This window comes from Paramisgurnus dabryanus, chromosome 15 (genome assembly GCF_030506205.2).
Source record: "Paramisgurnus dabryanus chromosome 15, PD_genome_1.1, whole genome shotgun sequence".
Taxonomy (NCBI): domain Eukaryota; kingdom Metazoa; phylum Chordata; class Actinopteri; order Cypriniformes; family Cobitidae; genus Paramisgurnus; species Paramisgurnus dabryanus.
Window position 1 is genome coordinate 28,903,322 of NC_133351.1, and position 15,107 is coordinate 28,918,428.

The 15,107-nt window shown below is 36.0% G+C and overlaps 1 protein-coding gene across 2 annotated transcripts in view; it reads left to right on the forward strand.

The window, feature by feature from the left end:
- The window catches only part of nr1i2 (nuclear receptor subfamily 1, group I, member 2), a 59,001-nt gene that overhangs the window by 14,592 nt on the left and 29,302 nt on the right, over window positions 1-15,107 (forward strand). Inside the window, exons 2-3 of one of the 2 annotated variants that reach the window (XM_065292974.2) lie at window positions 961-1,059; window positions 7,303-7,493. In XM_065292974.2, the coding sequence (XP_065149046.1) occupies window positions 1,045-1,059; window positions 7,303-7,493 (206 nt within the window). In that variant the 5' untranslated portion in view covers window positions 961-1,044. The remainder of the gene's footprint in view (window positions 1-960; window positions 1,060-7,302; window positions 7,494-15,107) is intronic. The other variant, XM_065292975.2, reaches the window with a different exon arrangement.

Genomic DNA, 15,107 nt, shown 5'->3' on the forward strand with positions numbered 1-15,107 from the left:
ACATAAATTCAAACGTAAACGACTTTTATCGGTGCGTGTGCATACAGCTGAAAGCTATGCAACTAAACCGGTAGCTGTTTATTGATATTGAAAAGCAACCCAATGTAGTGGCACTGTGACAACCACAGTACAGGCATAATGACAATATGATATTAATAAATACCACTTAGCATTTTTAAGTTAAATGGACTTTGTCTACGACGATGCCTAGCAGGTTGGTCCTATAAAACTCTGTGGCTATCATGTCTTGTCATATCCACCAGCCAACATCCTTCTTGGATATGAAATTGTTTAACACCAAAAGTTGCTCTTAAAAAAAAAAGTATTTCAAAACTACTTCGAACACTATCTAAAGCTGCATCGAAAAGTAAATTTGCGTCGGCTGCTCCCGCGTTGGATAAACAAAACCGCTTGGGTGTGTTGCATAGACGTTGTCATCATCTTGCCTCCTCCTCCCCGTTCTGTGATTGGTTCCTTATTTCAGAGGCAATAAAGGTCCATAGTTTCCATGCTAGACTTGCAGGGTGAATAAATTTGCCCACAAGGCAGCATGGGGAAACCTAGGCTACTATTATTTAGCAATATTAAAACCAAAACAAGCATACAAGTGCTACATTTTATAGATTTATTGTTCATATTGAAAATAAAATGAGGGCCTTTTAATATTAAATGGATCATTTGTGTTTAGCATTTTTGGTGAACTTTCCTTTTATTTTTGCAATCAATGTAGGCATTTTATGCTGAAATATATGTTGTTGTTTTTTTCTACCGTAGACCTACATTGATATAATGTCCTGTTTTGTGTCATTTGACTTGATGGTCTGGACTGTTAGTTGAGCGTGTAACACACTGATATTCATATGCTGAGTGTCATGACGACAGCCAAGCAAGTCTAATGGCAACATTTGATTTACAAAGGTCTAAATCCTATAACCAAAGTTTTTTTGGTTATTTTTTTAGGCGTGATCCTAATGGTCTAATCAGATTCAATGGATTGTGCTAAGCTATGCTAAAAGTGCTAGCGCCAGACCCGAAATCAGCTGAATGGATTCCAAAACGGTAAGAATCAAATGTCCCTTTAGTTAGAGATGCACCGATACTGATACTGGTATTGGGTATCGGCCTCGATACCACATTTTCTAAAGTACTCGTTAAAAGTCCCCCGATACCAGGGATCGATACCACGGTCTGAGAAATGTCTATGTTTGAGCGGCGTGTAAGGGGTTAATGCCTCTTGTGTTGTCCAAAGAGGCAGAGTTTACAACAAACTGGAAAACTAGTCCCTTGTTTTTTTGTTAAATTATATGAATAAAGCTGTTACCTGTAAATTTAAATCATGTTTTTTATTAAGTACTCGGTATCGGTATCGGCAAGTACTGAAATGCAAGTACTCATACTCATACTCGTATTCCAAAAAAGTGGTATCGGTGCATCCCTACCTTTAGTAGTGCCATTGAATCCTTCTGCCTTTTGTTTTGTGAAATCTTTAATGTGATTTTTGTTGTGTTTTCGATCTTTTCACCGTGATTTCTCTTTCTCTCTTATGCCAGGTTCAGATTACACAACTGCTGTAATATTATGTCATTTTGATTTCAAAATTTTTTGTTGTTTTGTGACTTTTTTTCACCCAGAAGTTTGTTATTATTTAGAAATCACCAGAACACCTTACTTCAAACAGATTGTGCCAAAATGGCTGATATTTTGTCATCTGAATCTGGCATTATTTCATTTTCCTTTCTTACTCCAACCTCCGCCCCCCCCAAATCAATTTGACAGTTTGTTATATAATGATATTGCTTTTAAATAATTAAAGCCAAAAAGAACCAAAAGAATCCCTGAATAAATGGAATGTGCACATTATGCACTTATATAAAAATGCAATTTTCCCAGAGTGCTTTTCCCTGAACCCCAGGGTTGAAGTAGTTTTTCATAATTACGGTTATTAAGAGTTGAACTAAATGTTTCAGTCCCATACGTATGATGGCAGAGTGAGTCGAAGTCTATAAAAAGGCATGTCTGTGAATAAGACTAAAGTCTCTTTGATGCCGTGGGCAACACAGTCGCTATTTCTCATCATACATGTACAGCTATGATGTACCTGAAAGACGGAAATCTCCAAAATAGTTTATATTCCAATAACATATTTCAGATAAAACAAAACAAATCTGTTAACCGTATAAACTGTATTTATTTAATTCAAAAATTGTAAGGCTTGAATAGCTAAGGCACGTTTTTTAGGGTAAAGTTATATTTGTACAATCTTTAAAAGAAAGGTTCCTTACATTTGCTTTGTCTGGCTGTACAATATTATGGTTTCACAATGAACCATTGATGACTACAAAAACTTTCAGATGTATAAAGGTTTCTTTACAATGGAAAAAGGCTCCACAGATTTTTTTTAAAGATAAGAAATTATTATTTTAAGAAGCTTTAGGAAGAGTTTTTGATAAAACACTGATACACTTACAGTTCAGCAATTGCAGCTTATCAACACCACTGATGCTTACAATGAGTCATACGTGTGCTTGAGTAGCTTCTTAATGGACCCTTTGTGATTTTGTACAATACACATGCAAATTAGCAGTGCTACACCAGCATGAAGTCTTATACAGGTAAATTAAAAAATTACACAGGTTACAGGTACAAACTGAAGTGTTTTGAAAATGCCCACCATTATAATAATAATATAATATAAAATAATAAATGTTAAACTACGCAGGTTGTGTTCACTCATATATTGTTCATATCTGTTTTTGAAGACAATGTGAAATGCAAGTCACATTGAATCTTTAAATTCAATCTGGACCACTATTATACAGAAAGTTAGTTGAATAAGTATCTGAGTACTTGCAGTGTCGCTCTAGTCTTGTGATCCATTCAACTTGGTGTTTATCATAATTGCTACCTTCATGGTCTCCTCTATTGATTCATTGTTTACTTCTGATGACCATCATGCAAGGTTAAATTTGTCAATTTCACAAATTTTTGTATTGCCTGACCAGTATCCAATTATGGGCCACAGTTATGCTCATGTCATGTGAACAAGCAGTGTCCATTATCAGTCCTCTATGCTTTATGGCAACGATTAGCATGCTGTTGATGTGACTTGTGTGGAATTTTGCAGTTAGGGATGAACAGATTATTGATTGTCACTAAAATGTGTGCGTGTGTGTGTATGGTCACATTACATTACATTACAGCACAGCATTACACATCTGGATTTCCTAACATTGCATCAAATATTTCTTAATACATGTTTTTGCAGCATTGAGCATTTTAACCAATCACTGATGTGTTTGTTAAGCTTACTGTATGAATGTTATGTCCAATTAGAGGCGTATTAAAAACATCACCAGGGAGATCTGCTAACCACTCCAGATACGTGCAGAATTTTACAGTTTACCTGTAAGGAAGAGTAATCATGTTTTAGCAGGAAAATTCCCATTTGCATTACCACAGTTTTCCTACAAATAAAACACCGTAGTGAGACCATAGTAAAGTTAAAGCTTGCTTCATTTTCTTAAGGGCGAATAATTTCATTTCACGCAAATAACACACCGGCTTCTGTCTGATGTTGTTGAAGTATTTTGCTGTCATTCTGTTTCAAACACACAACATTCAGTGTTTATTTTTTCCATTTTGTTGCCCCCCATCGCGCTCATTTTCCATTCGAGTTTTTCAGCGCTAGCGACATCTTTTGAACGTTGGTGGTGGACCAAAATCCTAATTATAAACTGCTTAGCATTCCAGATTAAAGTGCCCGGCATGGCCCTAGTTTGGCTACCTCTGATTTAAACCATGATTCAAACATGAGTTTTTTGCAGTGTAGAGTACCGCTTGTTGTTTGTTGTTTCTACGATCACAAATGCAGACATTGGGTCTCATTCACTAAGCATGCGTACGCACAAATTTTTATGTAAAATGTGCATACAGATGTTTTAAAAACTACTAATATGCACTCTTTGGGTACAAAGGTGCACCTTTTTGAAAGGGTACTGTCCCAGTGACAACTGTTGGACCTTTATTTCTGAGAGTGTAATATAGACCCTTTTACTGTTTGTACACAATGATGACATGGCACCGTAGGCGTGCGCATTTAGGCAACGGAAGTATGGCAAGAATCAGCAGTGAAGCAACACAGACAGACAAAGTTATTTTAAAAAGTTGACTTATCAACTTATTTAACACATCTACCAGATCCGTGTACTGTAGTGGAGTGGATAGAAGATGTTAGCAGATGGCCAAAAGTAAAGTTGCCAGATACATGTATAGTATATTATATTAGTGCAACCAAACGCAACAACCAGACATTTTGATGCCGGGAAACCGTTTTAATAAACTTTCTGAGTTGCTACAGTAACATGTAAGAACCAATGGGGAATAACACCACTTCAGTTGGCTAAATGCGAACGCAGGCTATTTGATCACGTGAGCTGTAAAATGGTCCATTGTTTTGTTGTTTTAGCAAAGTTTAAATGTCCATCCATATTTATTTTTCACTCTTTTTTTAAGATACAGAAAATACAGGAAATATGTACACACAAAATTAAAAACAAAATAATTTTCAGAACTAAATGTCTTCAGTCGGTATTTAGTGTGACCTCTCGTGGCTGAAAACACATCTTGAGCTTTTTTGAGGAAACTGAAGTCATTCAATTAGAATTAAATTAGGATTTAATTTTATTTAGGTTTAAGAGATCCTGCACTTTCCTGCTATTGCTCAAGCAATACAGTCTCCTGAAGATGCGTATAAATAGCACGAAGTGTAAAACTCGTGCAATACATACGCCAAATTCCACTTTGGAGTGCATAATGATACGCCAGTCCTTCCCATTCACTTAAACGGTGCATCTTTTTTTGTCGTTTTATTTATTGGTTTCTCTTTTTTTTCTGTTTTTTAAACCATTTTCGCTTGGGTTTAGGGTTAGATTTTAGATTTGCTTAAGGAGGTTATTTAATATACAGGTTTCTCCATGTTTTTGTCCATATTTAAGCCATGGTCGCTTGGAGTTGGGGTTAGAGTTGGGGTTTGGGTTCGGATGTCATTTTTATATAACAATAAGTTGTTCTAACCCTAAACCCAAGCGAAAATGGTAAAAAATAGCAAAAAAATTGAGAAACCAATAAATAAAACGACAAAAAAAGATGCACCGTTTAAAGGATAATTCCGGTATTTAACACTTTGAGTCTCATTTCTGGTTTGTTTTGGATGAACTACAGTGATGGACACAGAAATTTTGACAATGGGTCGTGTCTTGAGTTTTTGACTCATTTAGAAGCGTCTCTTGACTGCTTCAGAATGGAAGTCAATGACCATGCACAAACATGTCATTAAAACAACACTTAACGTTCATTTTCAAAACTGTACTACTCACCGAGTGGTTCGTGGTGTTCGTTGATGATTAAAAACAAATATATTGGCGCAATTTATGATTTCAATCCGTGTTATTTGCTATAGTGGAACTATTTTTTCAGATACCTCACAACCGCGTATATACTTCCGCTCTATATTTGAGTCTGAAGCGTTTCAATAGACTACTGTATTTGATCGGTAATCTGTATTAGCCGATACTGCTTCAGTGTTGGGTCCCAAAAATCCTGATCACCTTTATTTTATAGCCTGTTATGTTCTATCTTTCAGAGCTTTTGTTTTTACAATGCAGATCCTGAACAATTCATAGCGTATAGTGTGTTTATTCACAATGACCCAGGGAAAGGAAATTGGAGAAAAATGGTAACTAGGTAAAAAGGCCAAGGGTAATTTGAGCTGTGTGGGGAAGAAAAGAACGACTAAGAGCTTCCTCTTCTCAAAACCTGTGGTTAAGTTGTATAAAGCCACAGAAAGCACATTTATAAAAAAAAGACATATTTCTTAACCAACAAGTCTTTGTTCTTTCTGACACTTTAAACTCAGCAATAAATGAAGTACTTATTATGTAGCCTTCCTTTGGTTTTGTTATTAGTAGTACAGCTTTAGTAAAGGCCAAATTACTAAATAAATTAACAACAATATCAGATAATAGATTAAGGTAACTCCTCAATAATTTTTTTTTACAGTGTATTAGATAAGGTCATTGTTTTAGGATAAACGTTTTATTGAGCACTTGTTTGTACAGGTTTCATCTCTTAATCACCTTGGATTAAAGCATCTACTGACTAAATAAATGCAAATTTGTTGCCCAAAAGAATGCACATTTCTATTTAAATATTACATTCAATATAAAAAAAATCAATTTCTTTGACGTGATCTGTTCAACCCCCCCCCCCACACACACACACACATTTTCTCTGTCATGAGAATCGAACCCAACCCTGACAAACCTTATTGTAGCGGTAGGCACTTTATTATTATGCTTTAAAAGAGAGAGAGCCTGACTTGACCACGGCTTAGTGGTCCCACGTGGATACCATGGCAACATGTAATTTCAGCTTTGTTTGGCATTGCAGTGAGTATATGCGCTGGGTTCTGTCAGTAGCTTATTTAGGATAAAGGTCTTGGCCCTGGAGGACACGCTACAAATTTCTGCATTACAGAGATCATGCAGAGGGTATGTCGCCTGAACTCTGAAGAGTTCATCTTTTTTTTTTATTCACGGATAGTCAAAAGTTATCCAGTTTACCATAACTGATTATGTGCTCGATTGATACTGTACAAGTATTTTCACATCTAGACAGGTTTTTAGGTGGTTATGTCTTTAGATGATGTTGTTTGTAGGAATTTTAAAGGTGTTTGTTTCTATTGCCACGGATCTGTGTGAGCTCAATGCTAAAACGTGCATTGCATTGTTTTAATGAATAATAAAGCAGGGTTGTAGTGATGATTCATAAACAGGATGTTTGCACATAGGAATTCATCAGGGTTTGTCATTTAAATATACTGTAGCATGTGGCATTCATGCTCTTTTACTTTTTTATTCTTTTATATTGTAAAGATTCGTTCATATTTGCATGTATTCATTATTGCATGACATGTACTAATTAATTCATTAATTATTGCATGTATTAATTCATATATGTATTTATTCATTATTGCATGTATTCATTCATTCATTAATTATTGCATGCATTCATTCATATATATCTGCATGTATTTATTCATTTATTAATTATTGCATGTATTCATTCATATATGGCATGTATTCAAGTAAGGCTGAAATATCTACTTGGTTTTTAAGGGTCGATTGCAACTGCACTTTTTACATTTATAGTTTAACATTAGCTATTTTTTGAGCAATTTATGATTTCTTGAGCATGTGCTTATAAGTTTTAGTTTTGTGATGTAGATTATGTCCTGTGTTACAGTGTTTGCTTCAGCCCAGAATGAATAAAGAAATGGAGGAGCTTTCTCCCCTGGGTGACTCGGGGCATGGTGATATGTCTGAGGAAGAATCAGAGGAAGATGACGGGCCTAAAATTTGTCAAGTGTGTGGTGACAAATCCACAGGATACCACTTTAACGCCATGACCTGTGAGGGATGCAAAGGCTTCTTCAGGTGAGTGTTCAAATACACTTATACACAGGACAAGGTCATAGCGGGAAGATGCTGCGGAGAAAGGAATTGTGATACAATAGGAAGACTTGAACCGTACAGCTTTTGCTTAATTGCTTGCATTATCTCATCCAATGGTGTGTCTCAGGGGTGGGGTCAGTGACAGATCGATTTTTTTTGCCCTCAACAACCAGCATAGCATAAATATGTCTGATAGAGCATATCAAGGAGGTTTATTGATATTTTTTGCAACATGCACATGCTCGTATCTTATAACAACAAACCTTGGAAAAGTAATCTTCTTAACTTAAAGTAACTGAATGTAAAATTGACCTTCAATAGGTACACAGCTTGTAACTGTGAAAGCATTACTGAGATGTATGGCAAAGTACAGAAAATTGTTTCTGAAGGACGAAAATAATGATAGGTCATTACTTGTTACAAAACCACACACAAAGCAACATACAGTTTGTCTCCCGGTGTAGTCGTATATTAAATGTTGGCTTCTCAGGCGCTTTCAGCATTTTTAATATTAATAATATAGCATTTTTAATGAAATTGCCGTATATTTGTGAATTCTGTCCTTCAAAGTATAAATTCAATATCATGATTTTTTTTCTAATAGCTGAATACAATAAAATCACACTGGGATACATTTTTGCATTTTCACTCTCATAAAAAATGGTCTCAAGATGTTACTGTGCCTGTAGTCGTTAAAAAGGTCTTAAAGAGTATAAAAAGAGAACTTTTTATTATTAATGATCTGTAAGAATGGGGCTTTATTAGTGCTGTTCATTGATTTGAGTAACTTTTAATATAAAGTGTTTCAATGCTACAATATGGTGTAAAAACGTCTGAGTGCTGCCCTCTTCAGGTTGAACGGTGGCTACTGCAGTTGAATTTTCCTGTTGGATTTTGCGGTACTGCGTGACGTAAGTGGTACAACCCTACGTAAGCAATTTGAAGCTCACCACGCCCTTTTTGCGATTTCCCCACACCCTTGGTACGAGCTCAGTTCGTCCCCTCTATCACCGTTGGGGTCTGCTCACATTTCTTGCATTTTTTAAATATTGCCAGTGGGTGGAGTCAGGCTCTGAACAGGGGTTTAGTTACGCTGTAATATACAGACTACCGGCACATCCGGGAACTTGACTGTAAATTTTGTCACCGCCCCTTTTTGGGGGAAACCAAACTAGACTTCTCATAGACTTCCATACAAAATAGCGGAACAAAGCATTGCTCGTACACAGCCGGCAGGCGTAAATAACTTAAGAAATCAGTACGATTAAACATGTGTAAGGGGTTGTGTACACCAAAACTTTTAAACGCGGCTGAAAACGCCTGGACAACCCCGAATGCCAGCTGAATGCCAGCTTTCTTTAGCCAAGCGCTTTGGTAGCTCTGATACGTCAGCTGTGAGACGGTTGGTTGCTGTGATACTTGTCCCGCCCCTCCTCCACTGTGATTGAATGACCGCGTGAGAACTGACAATGACGTGCGGAGCTTTTTATCCAAAGTTGAAAATCTTTCAACTATCGGCGCTCAGCGCTGAGTGCGGAAAACCTCCGGGCGCCGGTTTTCAGCGCGGAAGAAAACCACTAGCTGCTGGTTTATTTGAAAAATGCCCAGCTTCCATTGGAAACAATTGTAAACATGCGCCGGCCGCTGGCGTAAAAGCTTTGGTGTTCACGCCCCCTAACAGCTTCAAATTTGTGTAACAAGGCTATCCAGTGATTGCTGGAAATATTACTAAGGCTAGTTGTATGGCTGGATGGAAAAGTGCACTCAGTACTATAAATATAAAGACATAATATATAAATATGAAGTAACTTTCAAATACGAAGTAAAATCATTCACGGGCTACAAAATAGTTGAATCAATGAGGTCCAATTACGCCTAGTCCTGGATTAATTTAAACCCTGTCCGGGAAACTGCTCCTATGAATATTAATAATCAAACATGGATGAGGAGAGACTTATTATTGATGTTTAAAAGCAGAAAATAAGAAATCCCTCAAGTTAGGAAAGCCATAAAAAGTGAAGTTATGCGTCTGTGATGTGCTTGTTCTTCTCAGCTCCAAAGTGAGAGAGCAAAAAACACAACAAACGCAAACAGAGCAAAACCTGATTCTGATTGGAGTGTTTTGTGATTGACTGCACCCCCTTCGTGTTCAATATGGACAGACAAATTGGCAGTTGGTGAAATCATGTCACGTGTAGTTATGTCACGGTGTCAGAAAATCTTGTTTTTGAGAAATTACAATGTAAAAGACAAGCAACGCTGCAGCACAACTGAACCATAATTTTCCTGTCTATGTGCCTTAAAACAAGTTAAAGCTGAAATTCGCTTGTTTTCAGTTATATATGACACATTTATGAGGCATTCCTTAAAGTCTAAAACAGATCTATTTATTATGATGCACATGAGCAAAAAGCATAAAAACATTGAAATCATTGCACAGTACTACAAGAACTTAAATGTAGCAAGGGTAGTCAATTTACTATAATGATTTGTTTCTTAGTAAAATGAAGTATCAGCAGAAAATATCATTAATATATAAATGAATTGGTATGTGTAATATAATTTGGAGTACATTTTAAGACTACAAAATTAACTCTTAAAGTTAGATCTACACATTAAACAGATTTGTCTGTTTATCATTATCATCCTACTCTACAAATTGATATCATATAAAGCCCACCACACAGAAAAAAGTCAATCAGGCTGAATTTGTGCTGATTTTTCCACTTACGAAAATACAAGGTAAAGTCGTGGTTGAACCAATTATCTTAGCAGACTTTTCTCTGGTGCATGGTGTGTTAAGAGTAAGTGAGAGGATTTGGATTTGGTATCTTATACACCCAACTCGGACGGGCTTTTAATTTCTTTTTATTAATTACGCACTTGTAAACTGCTGTTCACTGTTCTTTTTTATTAATATAGTTTGTGTATTAAATCTATATTCATTGAGTTGAATCGAGAATCGAGTATAAAAACCTACCTGAGAACCGGAATCGAAAGTTTAATCGAGAATCGGAATCAAATCGATTCGATTGCTTGTGAATCGAAATCGAATCGATCTGGAACATCTGAATCGATACCCAGCCCTAATATTGAGAAACAGCCCAGATGTCTCCAACCCTGTTCCTGATGAGCTACCGTCCTACAGACTTCAGTTCCAACACCTGTCTGTAATTATCAAACAACCCTGAACGCCTTGATTAGCTGCTTCAGCTGTGTTTGATTAGGGTTGGAGCTAAAATCTGAGGGACTGTAGCTCACCAGGAGCAGGGTTGAAGACCCCTGCTGTGGATGCTGGCACGTCAAATTCAGAGTTCATCACGCATCAGCATCCAAAAACTGATTTTTCCAGACATCTAACAGTTTTAAAATGTATTTAATTTGGGGTGGTTATCCAAATTTACCGTAATTCAAATTGCAATCATCCAAAAACATGGTTGCTATACTAATAATATAGTATAGCAACTAGAACAACATTTTGAAATTAGAACTATTGAAATATTTCAATAGAAGATAATACACTGATAAAAAAACACACTCTCATATTTCATTGGACAGCCGTTAGCTTTGATTATGACACACATTTGCGTGGCATCGTTTCAACAAGCTTCTGCAATGTCACAACATTTATTCCTGTCCAGAGTTGCGTTAGTCCTTTCCAGCACATGCCAAAAATTAAGGTCTGGACTCTGTGGGGGCCAAACCATGTGTGAAAATGTCGTCTCCTGTTCCCTGAACTACTCTTACACAATTTGAGCCTGATGAATCCTGGCATTCACCTTGAAGTATGCCTGTGCCATCAGGGAAAAACATTGATGCAATAATCTGGTCATTCAGTATATTTAGGTTGTAACTCCGATGGGAGGCTCTTAACTATTTGCTTTGTTAAATTCACTTGGTGACTTTAATGACGCGATTCGTACTGTTTTTATCCACTATCCAATTTTAAGGTTTTGTTTGTCCACCTTTTGCAGCAATAACAGCAGCACATCTCTCTGGCATAGTGTCAGTATATTTCCTCAGAACGTCATCAGTAATGTTAGCCCATGTCTTCTGCAACTCAAGCCAAAGGTTTCCTTTGATAGGGCTGCTTAATAATTAGTCACGAATAAAAGTTTTTGTTTACATAGTTATTATACACAGTGCATCAACAAATATTATATGTGTATGCATATTTGTAAGGAAATATATATTCATATAATAAATATTTACATTTATATGATATAAATGATATATAAATATACAAATGTTTATACACATGCAAATATTTCTTAAATATAAATATAAATAAATAAAATAAATAAATATATACTGTAAAAAAAATCAGTAGAAATTACAATGTTATTGCAGCTGGGTTGCCGGTAATTTACCGTAGATTTACATTTATTTTATTTACTGGCAAGAGTTTGTTCAAAGTTAAATAAATTTTAAATATTAACAAGTCTTTATCTTTACAGAATAAAACTATACAATAACAGCCTCATGCAAAGCATTCTGGGAACCAGAAATCATCATCAACCTTTTTCTGTTTTTTGCTTCAGATTTTGTTTCCCAAAATGTTTTGCTTGATGCTGTTTTTTAGTTTTACTCTGTAAAGACAAAGACTTGTAGATGTTTAATTTTCATTTAACTTTGAACAAAATGTTGCCAGTAAAAAACATAAATTTAAATCTACGGTAAGTTACCGGCAACCCAGCTGCAATTTCTACGGAATTTTTTTACAGTGATGCATGTGTGTGCATTTATTTATACATAATTACTATAGACGTTACACACATTTAATATGTAAACAAAAACTTTTATTCTGCAATTTTATTAGGAAGTTTAAGTTTATAAATTTATTTTCAAACTCGCCCACAAATTTGCTGGATGGGGTTGAGGTCTGGATTTTGAAGGGGCCAGTAAGGGAAATGACCTAAATCTCCTTAAGTTGCCTCTATTCTACTATGGTTTATAGAGCACAATGATGACTTTGTAGATACGATGGTGGCCATGATATGGAGATTTAGGTCATTCTCTTCATATTTGTTGTGCTCAGAGAGCAACTACCATTATGAAATAAAATCCTGTTTTGGAGGCAAAAAAATATATGTCCTTATAATTTTAGCTACCACTGTATATAAGTTATACGCTTGTTTATATATGTATATGTAAAGATATGACTGTGTTCTCAAAATAACTCTTATCTGTTTGAATAAAATGTTTAGCTATATTTTAAATTCACTATTATGAAAACAAATATTTTCTTTTCTCCTGTCAATCTTTTTTCCCTCTTCAACATACCTGACTGAAAGGCTCATTATGTGTGTCTTCAGGTGTCAATCACAGATTATTCAGGACCATTAAAACCGCCTCGCATATATCCTTTCTATTAAAAAAGTGTCTTTGAAATTTTAATTCAATATATAATTTTATGTAAATGATGGGGCAAGATGATTTCACATCATTTTGAAGAAAAAACTCTACACCACAAGATCCAGATCTTAAAAGTTTTTAATGTTTAAAAAAAACTATTTTCTTTCAAAAATACCAACATGTACGTACATGTTGCTCACATATTATGGTAGCCCAGTTTGTGATGAATACATGTTATAAGCCATTATTATGCCCTTAAACAACTGAAAAAAGCACAAATGTCAGGGCAGGTCAATACTTATCCAGGGCCCCTAAACCCCCTCAGACCCTAAAAGGATAATCATTAAAACTATTTCAGAAATTTGTATTAAATAGTACAAATCTTGTGTATGTAATGTGATGTGCTAAAAATAGGCATTTAGCAGACGCTTTTATTCAAAGCGTCTTAAAAACAAGGAAAGCCATGGAAGCAATTAAATTATCAAAGGAGCAATAGTGCGTAGGTGCTCTGAAACTGGTCTCAGTTAACCTAACATATTACACAAAGCTATAAACACGTTAATTAATATTATTATTTTTAGGGAAGATAAAGGAGGGAGATGAAACATGTGCTAGACTCTAAAAATGGCTGTGTTATTTTTGACCCATAATGGGTAAATATTGGACAGAACACATGCTGGGTTAAAAATGACCCAATGTTGGGTTTTTGTTGTGCAATCATGGGTTATAATTAGGGTTGGGTATCGAGAACCGGTTCCAAAAAAACAAACAAATTGGGTATCGATATGATGCGTGCATTTCAATTCTGTTTATCGATTGTAGGCTTTTCAATAATTCTGGCACGGCGAACAGCAGTGAGCGTTTTAAAGTTGTATCTATCTGTTAGGACCTGTGACAAGAATCTCATTATGCACATGCGCAGTACATTACACTCGGCACTATGACTGCAGCAAACGTTCAAATGCTTGGTTAAACTTTCTGAAAAAAGTCTGTAGTATTGCCAAATGCATACGTTTAAACGTTTAAATCGCCCAGCCACGATTCCTCCTATAGTGCACCAGATACAGCTAATATTAGCAATAGCAGCATCTCACACTCAGGTACAAAATACAGATTCAACTTCGAATTTAAGGTGGTTAACTGATATCTCTTTTATAAGACAAAGACAATAAAAATTTGGCAGCTACAGGACAACATAGTTTATTTCAAATGATATTAATTTTAAGAATGTCAAAAGATTAATTGCATAAAAAAGGTGGTGTCACGAAATGATTGGTCGCCTTGATTTTGCGGCTTTTCTTCCTGCTCACTACTGCGCAGGACTGGTCCCAAAATCGCTACTTCGCTTTTGGGCATTTAGTCTTTAAATCGGATAAAAAAAATCTGATAATGAAGTTAGCCAGGATGACAGCATCTTCAGCGACACGGTGACTGACAGATTCTCCTCAATACATTGTGTTCATCCGTGCTGTTTCGTGCCGATGTACAACCCACGTAAAGTTGATAATTCCGCGAATAGCTGCAATTGCAGATTTTGAACAGAGATGGCGACTTGTATGTGTGTATTTATATATACATAATATATACACACACACATATAGGCCCTTTTACAGCCCACGTGATCAAATAGCCTGCCCATACATTTTGGCAACAGAAGTGGTATTATTCCACAGTGGTTCTAACGTGTTTGCAGCTCAAAAAGTTTATTAAAACGGTTTCCCAGCATCAAAATGTCTGGCTGTTGCATTTGGTTGCACTAATATAATATACGTATATATGTATCTGGACACTTTATACTTGGCCATCTGCTAACGTCTTCTATCCACTCCACTATAGTACCGATCTGGTAGCTGTGTTGAAAAAGTTGATAAAGTCAACTTTTTAAAATAACTTTCTTTGTCTGTGTTGCTTCACTGCTGATTCTTGCCATACTTCTGTTGCCAAACTGCGCGTGCATACGTTGGCACGTCATCATTGTGTACAAACAGTAAAAGGGTCTATAGCACAAACTTGAAAGAATTGGGTGGGGCCGAGGGGCCACTGCTTCATATACCTGGAATCGGAACCAGGAATTGATAAGAACAGTATTCGCTAAACGGAATTGGCATCGGAATCGCTAAAATTTAAACGATACCCAACCCTAGTTATAATAACCCAGCAGTTGGGTTACAAAACAGCATTGGGTCAATTTTAACCTAGTGGTATGTTCAGTCCATGTTCTTACCCAACATGGCTTAAACT